At 41.3% G+C, this 22581-nt stretch overlaps 1 protein-coding gene across 3 annotated transcripts in view; it reads right to left on the bottom strand.

The window, feature by feature from the left end:
• The window catches only part of zgc:136858 (uncharacterized protein LOC678543 homolog), a 119804-nt gene that overhangs the window by 91552 nt on the left and 5671 nt on the right, over positions 1 to 22581 (bottom strand). For all 3 annotated transcript variants that reach the window (XM_043709359.1, XM_043709360.1, XM_043709361.1), the window contains 3 exons: positions 11599 to 11696; positions 10309 to 10423; positions 5704 to 5878 (listed from right to left, as the gene is read on the bottom strand). In XM_043709359.1, the coding sequence (XP_043565294.1) occupies positions 5704 to 5878; positions 10309 to 10423; positions 11599 to 11696 (388 nt within the window). The remainder of the gene's footprint in view (positions 1 to 5703; positions 5879 to 10308; positions 10424 to 11598; positions 11697 to 22581) is intronic.

Genomic DNA, 22581 nt, shown 5'->3' with positions numbered 1-22581 from the left:
GTGAAGGAGCAGCGCTCTGGAAGCTTGTGATTTCAAATAAACCTGTTGGACTATAACCTGGTGTTGCATGACCTCTGACTTTGTCCACCCCAGTCCAACAACAGCAGCTCCACATCCTGAAAACATGACACAGTAAGTATATCTCTGCGTTTTGGTTTATAAATTTCTATTTAAATTAATAAGAGGTCTTCTCATTTCATGCTCATTCATCAGTTCAAATGGACTGAATCCTGTGGGCTCATGAGGTGTGTCCAAAATGGCTGACAGTATCAAGAAGATTCCTTTATCCATCATTGGGATATACTTGACAATGAGCTCTAATTATGGTCTTTAAAGCTTCACACCATCTTTCCAAAGCTCCTTGTGGTTGCAGATAAGCTTTAAAAAATTGTTTTATTCCCAAACTATTCATAAATTCTTTAGATAGCTGTGACATAAAATTGGAACCTTGATCTGATTATATTTTCCTGTGTAATCCAGATCTTGTGAAAAATCAAACTAACTTTTCCACTACCACTTTTGCTGTAATCTTCCAAAGGCACTGCCTTGGGAAATGTTGTTCAAGTATCCAAAATTGATGCTGATTTTAGGTGAGGATTCTGCAAAATCTATTTAAACCTGCTAAATGGTTCTTCAAAAGCTGGAATTAGAATTAAACGTGCAGACTAATTAATGGTTTGGCTTTCCCCACCATTTGACATGTTGGCAAGTCTGGCAAAATTTACTCACATTTTAATGAAATCTTGGTTAATAAAATTATTTTAGTACTTTTGCCTGTGTTTTCCTAATACCTAAGTGACCTACAATTGGTAATTGGTGAGCCACTCAGAATTATATGAATGGATGCAAGTCATCAAGTGTTTGCTTTATAGAAAGAAACAAATCTAGAGGAGGTCATCTCCCAATGCAATTCTTTATTCTAGATTAGTGACTTTTGATCTAATTTGTTCTGAAATTTAATTTGCATATATTAATGCTGATTGTACTGTAAAAGAAATAACTAAATGTACACTAATTAATTCCAACTGTTACTTCAGGCCCACTATTCCACATGTCACAACACAATAGAAAAATACTTTTTCCAGTTACCAATTAAATATCTTATCAACACCAGCAAATAAATAAGATCTTATCAACCAGGTTGCTTAATAAACTAAATTATGAATGTCTTATCAAAACAAAACTTATAATAAAGATACAATACTTAGTTAATGTAGACTGTCAGCAATATAGATGCACAAAACATAAGCGACCACATGCATAAAAACCCTCTCTCTCCATAGGGGGGGAAGAAAGGGAGTGATTTCTCCAGAGATTGGTTGACTGAAAACAAGAAACACTTTGGCCAACCAGTCATTCTTAAAACTAAAGGATAAAGCATTGAGGTTCCAGAAACTGTTGCTCTCATGTGCTAGCACGTGGTCAAATCATTCATCACGCAGAGTTGTATTTTCGCAGCAAACCTTCAGAGTCAGAGTCGATGTTGAGGTGTGCCTTTCATCACTCAAAAGAAAGAAAAAGGTAAACCTCAAACACAAAAAAAAAGGTTTCCTTTCAGACCGGTGGTAGACTGGTTGAGCAGCTTCTTCTCAGCAAACTCCTTTTCAATTTAGCTTGTTCTCAACTGAACCAGATAGTTATAGGGATGAACAGCACAGAAACAAACCTTCTGTCCACTTTCAAGGAAGTAGGAACCTGCACTCCAAGGTCTCTTTGTTCAGCAACACTCCCCAGGACTTCACCATTAGGTGTCTAAGTCCTGCCCTGATTTGTCTTTCCAAGTTGATGGTAAAGGGGTGGTCTTGGGTTACAGGAGGTGATAAAGAAAACCATCTAGCTAGATGGACCGATCAGCGGCTGACGGAATTGCATCCTGCTAAGTGTGCAGTGATGCACTTTTGAAAAAGAAATGGCACAAGGGAGTACTCAATGGATGTCAGGATACTAGGAAACTCAGAGGGATTTTAGGCTGTTTGTCCACAAATCACAGAAGATGGCAGAACAGGTTAATAGGGTAGCTCAGAAGGTGCATGGGAAACTTCGTTTTAATCAGTCGAGGCAGGGAGCTGATTAGGACTTTGGTTAGGCCACAGCTGGAGTACTGTGTGCAGTCTGGTCACTGCACCATAGAAAGGATGTGATTACACTGGAGGGGGTGCAGGGGAGATTCAACAATATTACCTGGAATGGAGAAATTTAGCTATAAAGAGAGGGTGGATAAGCTCAGGTTGGTTTTCTTTGGAGCAGACAATCATAGAATCCCAAAAGTGTGGAAAGAGGCCATTTGGCCCATTGAATCTGCACTAACATTTCAAAAAGCATCCCCCTTATACCCAGGCCCTCCATATCCCTGTAATCCAACATTTGTCAAAGCTAATCCACCCAGCCTGCTCATCCATGGACAAAGCAGGGCAATACAGCACAGCCAATCCACCCAAGCTGCACATCTTTAAACTGTAGGAGGAAACTGGAGTACCAGGCAGAAACCCACACAGACCTGGAAGATGCAGATGGTTACCCAAGGCTGGAATTGAACCAGTGCTAACCACTGAGCTACCATGCTGCCCAGGCTGAGGGGAACCTGATAGAGGTGTATAAAGATTATGACGGGTATGGTCAGGAATGGGCATGAATAGAGCTATTCCCCTAAGTCAAGTGGTCAATAACAAGAGGGACATAATGTTAAGGTGAAAGGCAAGAGACTTAGAGGGGAAATGAGAAGTACACTTTTCACCCAGAAGACAGTGAGAGTCTGGAATGCACTGCCTGGGAAGGTAGTTATAGAGTCATTGAGATGTACAGCAAAGAAACACACCCTTTGGTCCAACCCGTCCACGTCAACCAGATATCCCAACCCAATCTAGTCCCACCTGCCAGCATATGGTCCATATCCCTCCAAATCCTTCCTATTGATATATCCATCCAGATGCCTTTTAAATGTTGCAATTGTACCAGCCTCCACCACTGCCTCTGTCAGCTCATTCCATACACGTACCACCCTCTGCGTGAAAAAGTTGTCTCTTAGGTCTCTTTTATATCTTTCCCCTCTCACCCTAAACCTATGCCTTCTAGTTCTGGATTCCCCGACCCCAGAGAAAAGACTTTGTCTATTTATCCTATTCATACCCCTCATGATTTTATAAATCTCTATAAGGTCACCCTCAGTCTCTGATGCTCCAGGGAAAACAGCCCCAGCTATTCAACCTCTCCCTATAGCTCAAATCCTCCAACCCTGGCAACATCCTTGTAAATCTTTTCTGAGCCCTTTCAAGTTTCACAACATCTTTCTGATAGGAAAAAGAGACCAGAATTGCATGCCATATTCCAACAGTGGCCTAACCAATGTCCTGTACAGCTGCAACATGACCTCCCAACTCCTGTACTCAATACTCTGACCAATAAGGGAAAGCATACTAAATGCCTTCTTCACTATCCTATCTACCTGCGACTCCACTTTCAAGGAGCTATGAACCTGCAATCCAAGGTCTCTTTGTTCAGCAACACTCCCTAGGACCTTACTATTAAGTGTATAAGTCCTGCTAAGATTTACTTTCCCAAAATGCAACACCTCGCATTTATCTAAATTGAACTCCATCTGCCACTTCTCAGCCCATTGGCTTGAATGAGCACTTGAAATGTTGTAACATTCAAGGCTAAGGTTTAGTTTGATGGTACAGACTGGATAGGCTGAGGGCCTCTTTTGTACTACATGATTCTATGAACCAGATGAAACAAGAAGTCTTGTTTAAAAAAAAAATCCCATGTCCACAAGTCACTTCTTTTAAAGAAAATACTCCAGGTATGTCCACAAATCTTGAAGTAAATCCATTTTGCCACAATTCTTCAAAACCCCAAGTCTTCCAAGCAATATTGGATATCAAGTATTTTTGTAAATGATGTGGCTCATTGGCATTAACTGGTGATTCACTTATGCCTCACAAAGGAACAGACTAAAACTGTGGGTGCTGGCAAAATACATGTTCTTCATATATGTCTCTGTGAACTAATGCTTGAGAAAAGTGTGTGAAATTTGGCCCTAATTCTATCCTTCAGCTTTCTGGAGTATAAGAGAAAGGAATGGTATACTGGAGTGTTCAAAAGGAGAACTGATTTGGTTAAAGAAAAAAAAAGCTACTCCACTGTTTGCTGTAAAACAAATAGGCCATTAGGCAATAAAATAGCAGAAGGGAGATAAAGGAACAGGGTTTTTCATAAAGATTCATAAAGTTAAACGAATAACACAGCAATTCCAATTATCCAACTGAGTAAACAACAATGCAAAGGGGCAAAGGAGGAGAGAAAAGTCTCAAAATGTGTAGAAGAGTACCTCCTTGAACAATATGTTTTAGAAACTTGATTTAGTATCTTTAATACAATAAAAAGACCCCAAGAAGCCTCAAAACTGGGCATCAAGCTATAGGAAGATGACCAAAGGTTTGTTCAAACATATAGGCTTTAAGTAGCACTCAAAGGAAGAACGAGAGGCAGAAATTTAAAGAGGTTTAGGGAGGAAATTCCAGAATTTATGAGCTAGTCAGCTGAAGTAATGGTCACAGCAATTGAATTAGGGGATGCCCAAGAGGCCAGACTTAGACGATTGCGGGACTGAAGGACATTACGGATAGGGAGGCTGACACCATAGAGGCATTTGAAATGAAAATTTTAACATTAGGACCTTGGTAAATCAGGATTCAGGTCAATGTGTACAGATGTGACAGGGAACGAGTCTCAGGTCAAATAAAGACAATGGCAGAAATTTTGGATGGCCTCAAATTTACAGGGGGTTGAATGTGGGACACTGGCCAGGAATGTATTGAAACTTTCTAGATGTTACAATGGCATGCATAAAGATTTCAGCTGGAAACTGGCTGAGATATGCACAGATGATGTTACAGAATATGTAGTTTTTGTAATGTGCAGGTATGTGATCAGGAGCTCATCTTAGAGACAATTATGGAATCAAGACGGAAAACAGTTTGGTTTCATCTCTACTTGCCAGGGAGAGGAATGTAGTTTGGTGCAAGGATCAAAGACAATGGCTTCAATGTTCTCAATATTTATTCAGAAAGAATTTGTGTTCATTTCTATAAATGTCAGAAAAGCAGACTGATCATTTTGCAACAATGGAGAAATGGAGAGAGGTTGCTAGGCCCAATAAGGATGGATCTGGCTCTGGGAAATAAACTAAAGGTGAATGGAGTATGTTTCAATGGAGAACATCCGGGGAAAAAATGATTATTTTACTATTAGGTTTAAAGCAGCTATCAAAAAGGACAAGGGAAAATCAATTTTGTCAAAAAAAACTCAATAGGAAATGGAATCTGGCTCAGACAGATTGCAATCAAAGATCGGCAAATAAATGAACAATGGGAAATCTAAGAAGAGGTGTTTTATGCACAGAATAGTCACATTCCTTGGGGAAAGGAAGACCATCTGCAGCTAGAGTTCCCTGGGTGACCAACAGAAAAGGAAGAAAGTTCATTTCACAATTCAGCACAAAACCAAGCTGCATTCAAAAGGAACAGGAAGAACTGGAAAACAGAGTAAAATGACCAAGTAAAATGAAACTCTGTCAAATGTTGAAATGGACTACTCCAAAAGCCACCTTTAGTGATTCATTCGAAGTTCAAATCATGTTGTGTGCAAATATTTTAATTTTTCCATTGCAAATGGAAAAACTGTCTTCGATCTTCCAGTCCTTACCTTGCTGAGGATGTAGGGTAGATCTCTCCGAGATAATTTGAGGGTTTCCTTGCTTTCCGCCAGGTACTGCAGGTCACTGTCTGATAGTCCAACGTGAATCCTCCCTTTCACAATGCCGACTGTTGCAGGAACTGCCCCATGACTTTTTACAATCTGCTCAACTCCTTTAGCAGTACTGAAACAAATCAGAAAACCTTAAAAATGACATTTGCACTGGCCTTTAGAAATACCATTAGTTCAAAAGGTGTCTACTGACTGATTGGCAGAATTGTTAAGATCCACAGGGAGGTTCTTGGTGATGGGCCTACAGATGAGTCACATTTCCACTTGGAGCAAGACAGCTGGCTACAAGGGATCAAGTGAGTCAAATAATGAGGTGTGGGATTGTCCCTGTTGTTACCTTATGAGGTCATTAAAAGGGCAGACAGGTATTCATTCCCTGAGCTCAGAGCATTACTTTGGCTCTCTCATTAGAAGCCGAAATAGCAGTCAGACCTTTGGACAAAGAATCCATGCTCTCTTTGAGGAGGCGGGCTGATGGAGATGTAGAGCTGGAGAAAGGAAATTCTAGCAGAGTCCCTGTGCAGACCTGAGCCACAGCTGGAGGAGTCTAACTAAACTGTGTCTGCAGTGATGGCCCCAACATATCATCCTGCATGGAAAGGAGGGTAACTGCCCTATAGACCCAGATCCAATAGAACACGTAATGGTTGTCAAATATGCACTTGAATTCTAACTCCATCATACTAGCCATAAGTAAAGTAATGGCGAGGTGAGGCAGCTCAGAGCCGTCCAAAGTGCCTCTGCTCAAGGGGTCAGGGAGGTGCCATCGGGTAATAACAAGGAGGCAGTGTTCCAGAAACCATCCGGCTGAATTCATTGGGGCTCTGCCTTTCCAGCTCCTCTCCACGAGTGACCCAGTCACCTCCAGTCGTTCAGGCAGAGGAAACTGCACAAGTACCTGTGCAGGTGAAAAATTGCTAGGTCTTAAACCATGAGACCAAACTCATCACAGAGAATAGGCTTTAGCAGTCAGCAGGTTCCCTCCAAATCGCTCTGGATATTAGGGCTGCACTGAGGCATACTGCCAGGAAAGAAAAACAAAGTAATTCTAAAAGCACAAAGGTGGCATTGGTGTTTAATCACTGGACAAATTAAACACACACTAGAAATTCTACATTCAATTCCACTTCAAGTATGTTAATTGCAGTTTATTTTGTTGCTAATTCCTGCAACGTTTGGATGCATTTAAGGGCATAGCAACTCATTCCTGATCAGTTCGGTTCCCCACTGAGCACAATGACTATTAGAAGCATTGCACTGTCTTGGCACATGATCATATTTGTCGGAAGAGGTCTGTGAACAAACTGTAGGGAACAATCCTTCAGCACTTATTTGAAGCCCTCCCTTCTGTCTTGAGGTATTTCTGTCCAAGGGGAATCACTTAGGATTGGGGAAACCCTGGCCTTCATCCACCCCATCATGCGATCCTGGAGGATCAATGCCAAGATTACCTCTTATTGATACAACCATGGCTCTGCAGGCTAGCTCCTCCATTATGGAGTTTCCCACTCCCAGCCTCGGATCAACACCTTTAGCTTGCCTTCAGATAATTTTGTCCACCCTCTTATCAGACAGAGTCAGAGTTATTGAGATGCACAGCACAGAAACAGACCATTCGGTCCAACTCATCCATGCCGACCAGATATCTCAACCCAATCTAGTCCCATTTGCCAGTACCTGGCCCATATCCCTCTAAACCCTTCCTATTCATATACCCAGTCAGATAACTCTTAAATGTTGCAATTGTACTAGCCTCCACCACTCCCTCTGGCAGCTAATTCCATACATGCACCACCCTCTGTGTGAAAAAGGTTGCTCTTTAGATCCCTTTTAAATCTTTCTACTCTCACCCTAAACCTATGCTCTCTAGTTCCTGACTCCTATACCCCAGGGAAAAGACTTTGTCTATTTATCCTATCCATGCCACTCATGGTTTTATAAACCTCTACAAGGTCACCCCTCAGCCTCTGACATTCCAGGGAAAACAGCCCCAGCCTATTCAGCCTCTTCCTATAGCTCAAACCCTCCAACCCTGGCAACATTCTTGTAAATCTTTTCTGAACCCTTTCAAGTTTCACAACATCCTTCTGATAGGAAGGAGACAAGAATTGCATGCAATATTCCAACAGTGGCCTAATCAATGTCCTGTACAGTCGCAACATGACCTCCCAACTCCTATAATCAGTACTCTGACCAATAAAGGAAAGCATACCAAACGCCGCCTTCACTATCCTATCTACCTGCGACTCCACTTTCAAGAAGCTATGAACCTGCACTCCAAGGTCTCTTTATTCAGCAACACTCCCCAGGACTTTACCATTAAGTGTATAAGTCTTGCTCTGACTTGCTTTTCCAAAATACAGCACCTCGCATCTATCTAAATTAAACGCCATCTGCCACTCCTCAGCCCATGTGATCAAGATCCTTTTGTAATCTGAGGTAACCTTCTTCACTGTCCACTACACCTCCAATTTTGGTGTCATCTGCAACCTTATTAACCATACCTATGTTCCCATCCAAATCATTCATATAAAATTACAAAAAATATTGCACCCAGCACCGATTCTTGTGGCACTCCATTGGTCACAGGCCTCCAGTCTGAAAAGCAACCCTCCACCACTACTCTCTGTCTTCTACCTTGGAGCCAGTTCTGTATCCAAATGGCTAGTTCTCCCTGTATTCCATGAGATCTAATCTTGCTAACCAGTCTCCCATGGGGAACCTTGTCAAACGGAGACATGACCACCTACCAGGGACATTCTAGGCATCCCAACACACTGCGCAGAGGTACATTATCCCCTGTAACTCTCCTGTAAATCTCAATCTGCCACTGATCATCCACAGCACTACGTCATCATCCTGAGCATCCCACAGTTCTCTCACATCTCAGGACTTCACGAGTAATCTTCCTCGTTTCAGCATTGGTCTCGCATAATCGTTTTGGTCTTCATGACCTAGTATCCTCCACCTTACCCCACAAGAGGATGGGAAGCCCTCCCTTGATCTGCAGCAGCTGTGTTTCGTTCAACCGTGTTTCTATATCAGATGAGAGAGAGAGACCCATGTAGCACTGCCACTGTCTAGAGGTTGACTATACCGATCAGGACACACCTAATCAGGGCTCACAGCTATTTAGCTCTTGTTAGAATGGTATCCCTAAGTCAGCCAATTTTTCATCCACCCAAAATAATTGATAATAGATATAGGAGCAGAAGGCAGCTTAATCAGCACCACATCTGTTCTGTCACTCAATGAAATCATGACTGATCTGATAATCTTCGGCATCACTTTCTGGCCTTTTCCTGCCAACCCTTACTGGTTAAAAATATGTCTATCCCATCCTTGAATAATCTTAATAATTCAGCCTCAACAGTCTTCTGCGGTAAAGAATTCCAGTGTTACAACTCTCTGAGAGAAGAAATTTCTCATTTCTGTCTTAATCGGGTGATGCCTTATATGCTCTGTGATCAGAGGGTCCTACAGAGGGAAATAATCTTCCCACGTCTACCCCTTCCTCCCCTTCAAACAAACAATCTTGTATGTTTCAACAAGGTAATGTTTCATTCTTCTAAACTCCAAGGTGTATGAGCCCAACCTAATTAACCCCTCCTGTTTAGAAAATCCCTTCGTACCTGGGATCTACTGAATGAACCTTCTTTGTTCTGCTTCCAAATGTCAGTATATCTTTCTTTAAATAAGTATTCCGTTTGTCCTCCCACTTTGAGGAATTGGGCTTTTGATATTTTTTGCATTTTCAGGGCCATCTCCTAGAAATGGTGTGAATCACGTTTGAGACTTGTGCCACCACCTTCTCTCTTCTTTCAAATGACTCTCAAACAGCACCCCAGCCAACTTCAACACAGGCCACAGGTTCCCTCTGAACCTGCCCTCTTTACCCCATGATCTACACATACATTCAAGAACAGGTTTCAGGTAGAGAAGTACGTCCGTCTTGATTAAGCCCTCATGTTAACTGCACCTCACAGTGATCTTCTCTGTAACCACCTCACCCCCTGACCGCACAACTGCACTTGTTTCCACAAGATCTACCAATATTTTGATTTGTATTTTGTAGATTCCTTCAGGTTAATTTTAACTGCCAGCTTTAGTGGACCAGCTGCCTGCTGCATGTTCCACTTCATTGTGAAAAGAATGTCAGGCAAGGCCCATAATGGATAGCTAATGTGCTCTCTCTGAAAACTAAATTCAGCCCCTTACATATAGAACCAAGCCTGGCAGTTTGTGGTGACTGGTTAACCGGGTTTCTGGAATTTTCCAAGGGCTTTAGTGGTGCTTTAGGGAGTACATCCTGCAAAACTGTAGAGAGGCCCTTTTTGTTTTTAAATGTAAGAGTAACTCTTCCTACTAGTATTCCTGGCAGTCACAGCATTGCTGGAATATATTTCAAAAAGAACGATTTGATCCCTAGCAGTGGCTGATGATATCAAATCCAAAATTTCCTTCTGAAGAGAGGGCAGATCATGCTACAACTGTAAACTCCCCAACTTCTCCCCACCCAGTGTTCTGAAAGAGTCCACATACTTCAGGTTGTGAGGGTATGGCATGCCATGTGTGATGATTGTGCTCTCCAAAGCCACCACAGCCTTCTTCTTGGCTATTGCTTCAGAGACCTCTGGCTGAAGTTTAACCAATCCATCTGTATAAAGCAAAAAATGAGCTATTATTTCAATTCTTTTGAATGCACTTAATTTGTTTTTTTTTGCAAGGACTTAGTTACATTATTCCCTTCTCATACAGAAGGCTCCCTTTGTACCTAGAAGGAACACATAGACCAGGGAGATGGGAAAGGGTGGCCCAGCATCCCTACTGATGTCCACATTCTAGGGCTAGTGGACATTCCTGGCCCACTGATGTGATCAATTCAGCTTTATTTGGTTGTTAACTTGACTCAGCCAGTGTAGCCACTTTATGATCTGTGCACACAATCTCAGTTGTACCTTTTCATGGAGTATTGTGTGATTCAAGATCACCATCTTTTCACCAGAGCCTTAAACTGCAGCTACATCTGCAGATATAAAAAATCTCTCAGCACTGTGTAAAAAAATGAAGGAGTTCTCATCTATCCTAATCAACATTCCTCATCAACCAAGACCACCACATTGCTGGCCACTTGCTATTTGTGAAAGTGTATAAAAGTTGGTTCCCATACTTGCTTACATAATAGAAACTGCACATCCAAAATCATTAATTGTATGTGAAATATTTTTAAGATGTCCTGAAAGTATGAAAAGATTCTATATCAATGTAAGATTTTTCTTCAAGTTCAGTATACAGCAGCTACAGTCTGATCAGTGTATTTTAAGTAGCTAAATAAAGGTAATTTGTTAATCTGCCGAGGTAGTTATTGGATCATCTGGCCCATACATGATAATCTCCTGTCTTCTTCTGCAATCTATATTGGATAAATCTGAAAGAGCATGGATTGAAGTCACAGTCATTTAAGACAAAATGAACCAGCAAACCGACCTTTCAGATAATTGACAGAATAATGGAATCTGCACATGATGACAATCAGGGTGTTCTTCTAAAGTTGGAGCAGAGGTACAGTCACACGGGTAGAGAGGAAGGAATTTAATTCTGCACCTAATCCATTTATATTGCAAGGCTTGATGCTGACCCCAAATGCCAAAATATAATGTTGGCCCAATTTTAACAGACTTTATAAAAAAAAAATGATTTTACAGCTAGAATTTAAAAATTTGAATAAAAGATACTAAATTACAAACTGCAAAAAAAAAACCCAAATCTATTGAAGACCGAAATAAATTCAGCAGCAAAGAAAGAGTTGTGTAAAAAGGACTGTTAACAAACCATAGAGAAGTCTTCGAGCAATGATGAAACCCTGAGCTGCACAAGGTTGGGCCAAGAGATGAATACGTTTACACAGCATTCTCCAGTGAGTACAGGCACTGAGGAGGGGAAAACAGAGTCAGATCAATCATCAATTTATTTTTTGTTCCTCCTGATCAATTTAAATAAGGTTCGACACGTTTAGAATTGGAGGGAGCATCTTTGGTGTCATGGCAGAAGATTTTTTTGTTTGAAAAGGCTTTTTTTGTCCTGAAAAAGGCAACTTAATTTGGAGATTACACATCAGCTTTCACCATGATAGACAATTTTAGCCAAAAGTCAATCCTGCTGTGGGGGCCCAAAAATTTCAAATTCCATTCAACATCAATCAAGAAAAATGTATATGTATATGTCTTATCAGAGTTTTCAACCCATCATGTCACCTTTCTCATCACATTTTAATTGGCTGGAACCAATAAGTTTCAACACTGGCTAATCTATGGGGATGTAGATTTGTGAATCTATAAAACATGAATCAAAACAATCAAATCACTCAAACACTTCTAGAATCATTCTGGTTGCCAATCCAAGAGCTAAAAGTAAAGATGTTAAACTACATCATAAATAAAATGATTACCTAATTTCACAATGAAAAGATGATTAACTAATCACACTGTCAAATTTGACATTGAGTATATTAAGTTCATTGAAGTCTTCAAAAAGTTCAATTTGCCTCTTCAATTCCTAGCTCCAACACTTATTCAGTGTTCACAGCCACTTTGGTACAGAGATTGAGACCATCTATTCGTTTCCTCTGCCTGCCCACCTTTCTCTTTTTCACCAAAAAAAAGGTTATGCCAAGATGTTGCCTGCTTAGCTCTGACCCGAGGTTCTTCTCCAATATTTCTTCAGTTAGAGTGTGTTGGGTTCTCCAGTGTTATGGCAGAAGACAGCCATGAACTACAACAGTAGTACAGTTGAAGACACCACATTTGACAGCAAAACAGACACTTCTTCTGCACTGCTGTCCATCATTCAGCTCAATGGGGCTATCCTGACTGGTTTCCACCTTTACCCATGTAATCATAACCAGAACATCTCCAGCAATAATACTGCGTCCAGAATCCCCAAATAATCCATTCTGAGGTTCCTTCTCATCTTGTCCTTTGGGACTATAAACATAAATTGGGAGAGGGGAGCTGTTGGCAGAATGTTGTTTGTGTCTTCACAGGAATGCCAGATGTAGGTGCTCAGTCACCAACCTGAGACTAGCAATATGTTGTCACTCTTATCCTCTTCCAGAGCAGAGAGTCTTCCCTCATGTTCTACAGTCTCAGTGTTTGAATGTTTGAAAGTGGGAATATTCCTTCTGCATCAACATCTCCTGGAAGGAGATTGAGCAACAGGGCAAAGTTACTAGTTAAGGAATGTGTGCCACATGTCATGGGAAAGTAAGAGATTTGATTATTCAAATTCAAGTAGAGAAGGGTATTTTGTTCCCATAAGTAATTATGTTTTGAGAATTGGGCACACTCAGATTACAACTTGAAATCCTAAATTACTGATGTCAAAAGAACACTTAGACAGACAATAGTATTCTTGTTAAACACGCACAGCATCTTTATTACTAGCAAGGGACTCAACCTTACAAAAGGGTCTGTCTTTCCACGGTTACAATCATGTTGTCATACACAATTCCGTGTCAAACATATATCAATTCTTCTTATTGACCAATTACATATTGATTTTCAAGCCTTGGCAGCACAATAGACCAATCATATTCTGCTTTGGTTATGCCTCACTTAAGAGGTCTTTTGCCTTAGACTCCCATCACAGAAGTTAAACGTGGTTCACAGCTTCCTCTTTGCTTAATGTGGAGGAAGTTGTTTTGTCTTGAACCTGTCGTCTTGTTTAATTTGTCTTTGTTTTATTTTAACCCCTTCCACACTTCCCCATTTTGTCCTGAAAGGGCAACCTTAGAAGTCAATCTGAGCCAGTCTTCAGAATTCGACATCTTTATCCTCTGATGTGGTCACCTACTGGACCATGGCACTGGTTGTAGTCCTTTTTTACACAACTGGTGCAAAGCGTTCTAATTCACCCTATCAGGACCGAGACCGTCATGATCAAGACAGTACCCCAATACACCACTGAACAATTGAGCTTCCCCAATTTCCAAAAAGGCTATGTAGCCAACTAAAGGGTCCCCAGCCATTGCTGGGTTCTTTTAACTTGTCCATTTCCTTTCTGACATGGTCAGCCAAGTTAGTGATTTCTTCGGAGTTATCAGGGCTGTGGGTGCAATATTCCTGACCAGAGGGCACAAGTGCCATTTTTTTCAACTAAGGTCCAGTGCAGAGCAATGCGATTCTGCTTGGAGGTGACTCATTATCATCATATATCGACTCAAAATCCCCCATATGAGGTATCTGTATGTCGTTTTTGTTTTCTTCCTTTCATTACAGCTCACTATCGTCATTTTAAAGTCAGTTTCTCTATGGATTATCTGTCAGTGTCTTATCATTTAAACTATGTTCTTGTACCTTCCAAGCCACAGGAATCCATTTGTCAAGTAGGTGTACATGTCGAAGGCCCATTCTTCAGTGTAATTATTTTTCCCACCAGTACCCACTCATGTTTGTTACTTCTGAGGTAACAACTACTTTTGCACACTTACATCGGTGTCCCAAGACTGTCATGCATTCTTGACTTCCATATGATCTTATCAAAAGATCTATGAGATTCTACTTATCTCTCCATGTACCAGCCCGATGCTTCAAGAAGTGGCTTGATCATCAAGTTCACCAAGGAAAGACAAGGACACAAACATCACCAAGAGAAAGCTATTAGTTAAAGTACTTTAACCTAAATTTCCTTTTCATTAAAATGCATTATAACTTCAAATGCGATTTCAATCCATTATCCTAATTTTTTTTCCACTAATCCCCATCCCCAATTGTTGTTTGTTCTTTCTCTAAGATTACCCATATATCTTAAAACTTACTTTATAACTCATTCTAGTATTTGATACATTTCTATGCAAGTTTGTCTAAATTCAAAATTCTGCTATGAGACCTCTTATAATAGCTCTTCCACAATTTTATACATTTTTTACTTGATCTTTCCAGAAATTCCAGATAATAATCAGTACCCTCTGATCTCTCATCTTTCTGCAAAACCTTCTGAATCCTAACCACAACGTCTAGCCAACAGTCTGTTTGTCATATATGCTTATCTGCTTCGAACCAGTTTCAACTGTAACTTCAACTCTGCTCTTCGCTCTCGCTTTTGCGACATAACAGTCTTTAGGTGTTCTTTGCCTTGTCTGACCCTTCTGGTGTCGGAGTCGGTTTGACATGTGATGCGTGGATCCACATGGGCCATTCTTCCATCCTCACTGCAGTGTGTGTCACCAACAGTACTCAGTACAACCCTTCCCACCTGAATCCCAAACAGTTCTTTTGGCGGAACGATTTCACGAACCCATAGTCTCCTGGCTGATATATGTGGCAGCTTTCCTCTGTGGTTTCCTTTTGGGCTTCAACTGCCTGTGAAAGGAAGGCTTTCAGAGACTTAGTTAATGCCATACAATAGTTGAATAGGGGTTCATCCATGCTGTTGATGTTTATTTGCTTGGTGGTAAGAGGACCATTTATTGGCAGTTTAATTGCTCTACCCATTATTATCGCATGGAGGGACAGTCCCTTTACCCTGTTAGGACTTGATCTCATTAACTTAAGTGTGATAGGTAATGTCCCTGGCCAGCTCAAGCCAGTTTCCCCAAATAAGTCAGTTACATTTTTAAAAATATTCTATTGTGTATTTCTACTGCTCCAGTTGACTAGGTATGATATGGGAATGATAGGTGATGCTTGCTCTGTCGTCCTTGAAGCAGTTCCTTAACTATTTGTCCTGTAAAATGCGGTCTATTTCGGCTTGATATTTGTTCTGGCACTCCGAAATGGGGTGCAAAGTCTGGCAGCCAGACCTTGGCCACTACGATGACGTCATTCATTCAGGTAGGGTAAGCTTCCATTCACCTGGAGAATGCATCCAAAATAATGAATACATAACTAAAACCTACACATTTAGGCATTTAAATAAAGTCCATTTGCAGATACACAAAGGGCCTTATGGTTGGGCTGTGAAGCAGGCTTAACACTGGGGTTTTTTCCCACATTAAACATCTGACATACCATACATCTGGCACTTATGTCTCTGCTATGGTCGCGAAGCTTGGTGCTTACCAGGATTGTTGTACAATACTATTCAGCAGCCCCTCCCACCTTGCCTCTGTGTAAAATGATGGCACACGCGGGCAAGCCAGGGTAACATGGCAAAGGGTGCTATCACGCAGCCATCATGGGAGATCCAGAAGCCATTCAGTTGTCAGTGATGTTCTGCAGCCTGCCAGGCAGATTGTTCTGCAGTGCTGGGTTCTGATTGAAAATTAATAATTTCCTCAAGGGATGGGGCAGAATTCTTATGGGCAGTAAGGGCAACACATAAATGTACCATTGCCCTAGGCCATTCTGCGGTTGCTGCCTTGGCTGAAAGATCATCGTGACAGTTTCCTAAGTATACATCATTACAGGGATTAGTGGGAGCTGACCTTTATCTGGGTTTGCCAATTTCATTCCTGCTATTGCGACTGATGCAAAAGAGGAAAGGGATTGGAGAGACTGAAGTACACTACATTCTCCTGCAACTTATTTGGATACTCTCGGGACCAATATTGGCCACAATTAAAACAAGGTCTTGACTTGCCTCTTCCCCCAACCTGGCCACATCCCTTGCCTCTGTCCACATTGATCCAGTGCGGTCTGTGGGGTGATCTAGCTCCATCAGCCACAAAGATCCAATCAGATCTTTCCTTTTTTTTTCCATCTTGAGCTGTAATTATTAATGTCAATGTTGTAGAATACTCAAGATTTAATGCAGACACTCAGTTTCCTGTCCTATAAAGATGGTACAGAATGTTTATTTCATACATGGTTGCAACTCGTTTACAACAGCACTTATAAGGGCGGGCATGCTCAAATCTCCATCAATACCCAAATATCGTTCAACGTAACTTCCACATCCTCATCAGTTTTCTGAGATTGTAGAACATTTCACTGGAGTTTTTTTCAAACAGGGTTGCATTTCCAAAATTCCAATTTTCACAAAATACATTTTACAATGAGGAAATTGTAGCGCTACATGAATATTTTTCATCAGTATTCACACTGTAAAATGACAATGCTGCCGGGGAGAATACTGAGATACAGGCTACTATACTAGATGGGATTGAGTTTCACAAGGAGGTGGTGTTAGCAATTCTGGAAAGTGTGAAAATACACAAGTCCCCTGGGCTGAATGAAATTTATCAGAGGATTCTCTGGGAAGCTAGGGAGGAGATTGCAAAGCCTTTGGCTTTGATGTTTATGTTGTCATGGTCTGCAGGAATATTGCCAGAAGACTGGAGGATAACAAATGTTGTCCCCTTGTTCAAGAAGGGGAGTAGAGACAACCCTGGTAATTATAGACCAGTAAGCCTTGTTTTGGTTGTGGGTAAAGTGTTGGAAAAGGTTATAAGAGATAGGATTTATAATCATCTAGAAGGGAATAAGTTGATATGGCATAATCAATACAGTTTTATGAAGGGTAGGTCGTACCTCACAAACCTTCTATTGCGTTCTTTGAGATGGTGACCAAACAAGTAGATAAGGGAAAAGTGGTTGATGTGGTGTATACGGATTTCAGTAAGGCGTTTGATAAGATTTCCCACAATAGGCTATTGCACAAAATACAGAGGCATGGGATTGATGGTGATTTGGCAGTTTGCATCAGGAATTGGCTAGCTGAAAGAAGACAGAGGGTGGTAGTTGATGAGAAGTGTTTATCCTGGAGTTCAGTTACTAGTGGTGTACTGCAAGGATCTGTTTTGGGGCCACTGCTGTTTGTCATTTTTACAAATGACCTGGATGAGGGCGTAGAAGGATGGGTTAGTAAATTTGCGGATGACACTAAAGGTTGATGGAATTGTGTACAGTGCTGAAGAATGTTGCAAGTTACAGAGTGACATAGATAAGCTGCAGAGCTGGGCTGAGAAGTGGCAAATGGACTTGAATGCTGATAAGTGTGAGGCGATTCACTTTGGAGAGAGCAACAGGAATAGAGAGTACTGGGCTAATGGTAAGATTCTTGGTAGTGTAAATAAGCAGAGAGATCTTGGTGTCCATGTACATAGATCCCGGACAGTTGCCACCCAGGTTGATAGGGTTGTTAAGAAGGCATATGGTGTGTTAGCTTTTATTGGTAGAGGGATTGAGTTTCGGAGCCAGAAGGTCATGCTGCAGCTGTACAAAACTCTCATGCGGCTGCACTTGGACTATTGCATACAGTTCTGGTCACCGTATTATAGGAAGGATGTGGAAGCTTTGGAAAGAATTCAGATGTGATTTACTAGGATGTTGCCTGGTATGGAGGAAAGGTCTTATGAAGACAGGCTGAGGGACTTGAAGCCGTTTTCATTAGAGAGAAGAAGGTTGAGAGGTGACGTAATTGAGACATAAGGTAATCAGAAGGTTAGATAGAGCGGACAGTGAGAGCCTTTTTCCTCAGATGGTGATGGCTAGAACAAGGGGACATAGCTTTAAATTGAGGGGTGATAGATATAGGACAAATATCAGTTAGTTTCTTTACTCAGAGAGCAGGAGGAGCATGGAACATACTGTTTACAACAGCAGTTGACTGGCCAATCTTAGGGCATTTAAATGGTCATTGGATAAACATACGGATGTAAATGGAATGGTGTAGGTTAGATATGCTTCAATTGGTTTCACAGGTCGGTACAACATCAAAGGCCGAAGGGGCCGTATTGCACTGTAATGTTCTATGTTCTATTACCGTACATATTAAAACAGTTTTTGAAAGTTCACTCTGGCCAGAAAATGCAATTCCACACACGATCAATTCCAATTCCAAGAGGTAAATTTTTACAAAGCATTACAAGTCAATTTTTAAAAATCAAGTTCCAGGCAGAACACTAGTACTAATTGTTCCTCAAAAGGACATTACATTAACCATGCATGTTCCACACTGACACAGGCACAGACTACATTTTCAAATCACCATGGATTTCCAAAATGGAAACTAAATTCAACAATCCTGGATCTAGAGTTCCAGGGAATGAAAATACAAATATTACACTCAACCATTTAACTACCAATGAATGAAAGTATATCCAAAACAGACCATTAGGTGTTAACTCTTAGTTCAGTGAACACAGCACCAAAAGCTGGTGTCTCTCTCTCTCTCCGTTTCCTTTTCCTTTCTGTTTTTCTCAAAGTTTCTGCCAATTGTTTTATGCTATCACAATTCAATGTGCCAACAGGTAGAAATGGCTTCTCAGGTCCTTGGTGTCCATTTGACTCATTTGTCGACAAAGTTTTGTTTCAGATTCAGGTCCACAATGGATATACATGTATGTAAAGTGTTCCCTTCGAAGAATGTGCCTCATGAGAGACGTTGATTCCCATTCTTTTGAGTGCTGTGTCTCACACTCTGACACACACACACACACACTTTAATGTGTATATTACAATTTACTAAGCTGCCCAATCTCTTCTCAGATAACTGTCAGCTAGGGTCCCTGACTTCTTTCACTTCTTCATCCCAGATTTTCGTCAGCTGGGGTCCCTGATGCCTCTATCAAACTTTTCTAAGACCTTAGAATAACATTCACTGACATCATACATCCAAATCGGTCATATCGTCACTTCTAATCAGCTTACCTCAGTCCTGGAACACAGGTCACAACTGTTCCTCGCCAGTAACCAAACCAAAGGGATAGAAGTTGCTACCTTTTGTAGGCCACGGCTGATTTGTTTACCAGTGAGGCGTGATCCCCAGACCTGTGCCTCAAGCCAAAGAGTTAGCCATCGCTGTGGGACCTCCAAAAATTGTCGAAAGAACACTTAGTCAGACGATAGCATTCTTGTTACACACACACAGTGCCTTTATAACTGCAATACAAGGGACTCAAGGGACAAAAGTCATCCTTGCCTAGGGAGTCTGCCTTTTAGCGGTTACAATCATATTTTTACACACAATTCCATGTCAATCATATATCGGTTTCTTCTTATTCTGCTTTGGCTACGCCTCATTTAAGAGGAGGTCTTTTGCCTTAGACTCCCGCCACAGAAGTTAACTGTGGTTCACAGCTTCCTCTTTGCTTAAAATGGAGAAAGTTGTGATTTGCTACTTATCTAACTGCTCAAAACCTAGCTTTTATATGGAATGATTTGTGGTCAGTGCTTCTCCACATATATCTTGTTTTGAACCTGTCTGTCTTGGTTAAATTGGATTTGTTTTATTTTAACCCCTTCCAACGCTAACTTCTTGAACTCCAAGTGTACCTCAGAGTCAGAGATGTACAGCACGGAAATAGATCCTTCGGTCCAACTCATCCATGCCGACCAGACATCCCAACCTAATCTAGTCCCATCTGCTTGAAGACTTGGCGTTAGTGTTGGCTCAATTACAACACTGTGTCTCATTTAAAAAGGTCATGGAGACTCTGGAGACTTGATATCAAAGAAAAGTTGCAAAGACATCACTTAGGCGTTTCAATTTTCACTTCAAGTATTCGGACATACACGCAGAATTGCATATGCTGCGCCAAATATAAGAAGTGCTTGTTTCCAAAAAAGGCTACGCTAATCAAAAGTAGAAGGAAAACACAACATAACAAATTTGTGTCAGCAACTTGTCCTAAACTCAATCGTCTATGGTACCCTGTCCTGTTTGCAGTCAAAACTTCTGCAAATTGGCCTTAGCAACTGAACCACATACCTCAGAGGGTGAACACAGTCATCTTTGTCTTGAATTATGAACAAGAAAGAGGAGACTGCAGCACAAAAAAAAGAGGCTGACACTTAAATGCATCACTGAGAATATGCTACACTAAGAGATGTCATCTTCCATTTGGAGTTACAGACAATTGCGCTCACCTCTTCAATTCATTCACGGGATGTGGCATGCTTGCTTGGATAACATTTATTGTTCATTTCTAACTGCCCTTGAACAGGTAAAGGTAGAGCAGTCTTCTTGACCTACTGCAGTCCTCGGAGCGTAAACACACCTTCAGTGCTGTCAGGAGGTAATTACAGGGCCTTGACCCAATGACAGAGAAGGGCTCTCCTACAGTTTCAAGTCAGGATGGTGTAAGGCTTGGAGGAAATATGAAGATGATGTTGATTCCATATATCTGCTCCCTTTATCTTTCTAGGTGGTAAAGGTGTGGGTTTCGAGAAGCTATAAAAATTAAGGTGGCACTTTGGGAGCAAAGAAATTTATAAGCACATTAATAAATATTGTAACTTTTTCAGAATTGCATTGTTTTGGAACTCCAGAGGAAAAAAAAAGTCAAAACAACAGCACTTTTAAAAGGGAGCACAAGGTGAGGTCAGTGCAGGAGAGAGAGACAGGAAGAAAGAAACCCACATTGTTAACTGACAGTTAGCAGTTACTGCCTTTGCTGTTTGAATTCATGTATCACTGGACATCAGAGTGCGTCTGGGAAAATTAACAATGAAATTTACAGCTGATCTTGGAGGAACCTGTCTGGAAGAAGTCACAGCACAGAAACAGATAATTGGATGTTTTAAGTGTGGCCTTACAATAAGTCAGCAGTAGTGAGTAGAGTGGGTTCTTTCTTGATTATATGTTTTATTGAGCTATGTCTCTTCATTACTCTTAAAATATAAGCCATAAGTATTAATTTAACCTGGAGCATAGATGGGTTAAATCCAGGAAAGGTAAGAGAGGTAGGCAGTTAGTGCAGGAGTCTTCTGTGGCTATCCCAATTTCAAACAAGTATGCTGTTTTGGAAAATGTAGGGGGTGATGGATTCATAGGGGAACGTAGCACGAACAACCAAGTTTCAGGTATTGAGAGGTACATCAGGTTCCGAGCAATTGATAGCCTTAGGGGACTCTCGAGTCGAAGGTACAAACAGACGTTTCTGTGGCCAGCAGCGAAAAATCAGAATGGTGTGTTGCTTCCCTGGTGCCAGGATCAAGGATGTCTCAGAGAGGTGCAGAATATTCTCAAGGGGGAGAGGGGCCAGCAGGAGGTCATTGTACACATTGGAACCAATGACATAGGAAGGGAAAAGGTTGAGATTCTGAAGGGAGATTACAGAGAGTTAGGCAGGAATTTAAAGAGGAGGTCCTCGAGAGTAGTAATATCTGGATTACTCCCAGTGCTACGAGCTAGTGAGGGCAGGAATAGGAGGATAGAGCAGATGAAGGATTCACATTTTTGGATCATTGGAAGCTGTTTTGGGGTAGAAATCACTGTACAAGAAAGACGGATTGCACCTAAATTGGAAGGGGCCTAATATACTGGAAGGGAGATGTGGTAGAGCTGCTTGGGAGGATTTAAACTAGTAAGGTTGGGAGGTGGGACCCAGGGAGATAGTGAAGAAAGAGGTCAATCTGAGACGGGTACAGTTGAGAACAAAGGCAAGTCAAACAGTCAGGGCAGGCAGGGACAAAGTAAAGAAGAAGGCAGGACTGATTAATTAAACTGTATTTATTTCAATGCAAGGGGCCTAACAGGGAAGGCAGATGAACTCAGGGCATGGTTAGGAACATGGGACTGGGATGTCATAGCAATTACAGAAACATGGCTCAGGGATGGGCAGGACTGGCAGCTTAATGTTCCGGATACAAATGCTACAGGAATGACAGAAAGGGAGGCAAGAGAGGAGGGGGAGTGGCATTTTTGATAAGAGATAGCATTACAGTTGTACTGAGGGAGGATATTCCTGGAAATACATCCAGGGAAGTTATTTGGTTGGAATTGAGAAATAAGAAAGGGATGGTCACCTTATTGGGGATTGTATTATAGACCCCCTAATAGTCAGAGGGAAATTGAGAAACAAACTTGTAAGGAGATCTCAGATATCTGTAAGAATAATAGGGTGGTTATGGTAGAGGATTTTAACTTTCCAAA

The sequence above is a fragment of the Chiloscyllium plagiosum genome, chromosome 19, assembly GCF_004010195.1.
Source record: "Chiloscyllium plagiosum isolate BGI_BamShark_2017 chromosome 19, ASM401019v2, whole genome shotgun sequence".
Taxonomy (NCBI): Eukaryota; Metazoa; Chordata; class Chondrichthyes; order Orectolobiformes; family Hemiscylliidae; genus Chiloscyllium; species Chiloscyllium plagiosum.
Note: the sequence above shows the minus strand (reverse complement) of the source record. Positions and strands in the feature narration are given on the sequence as shown.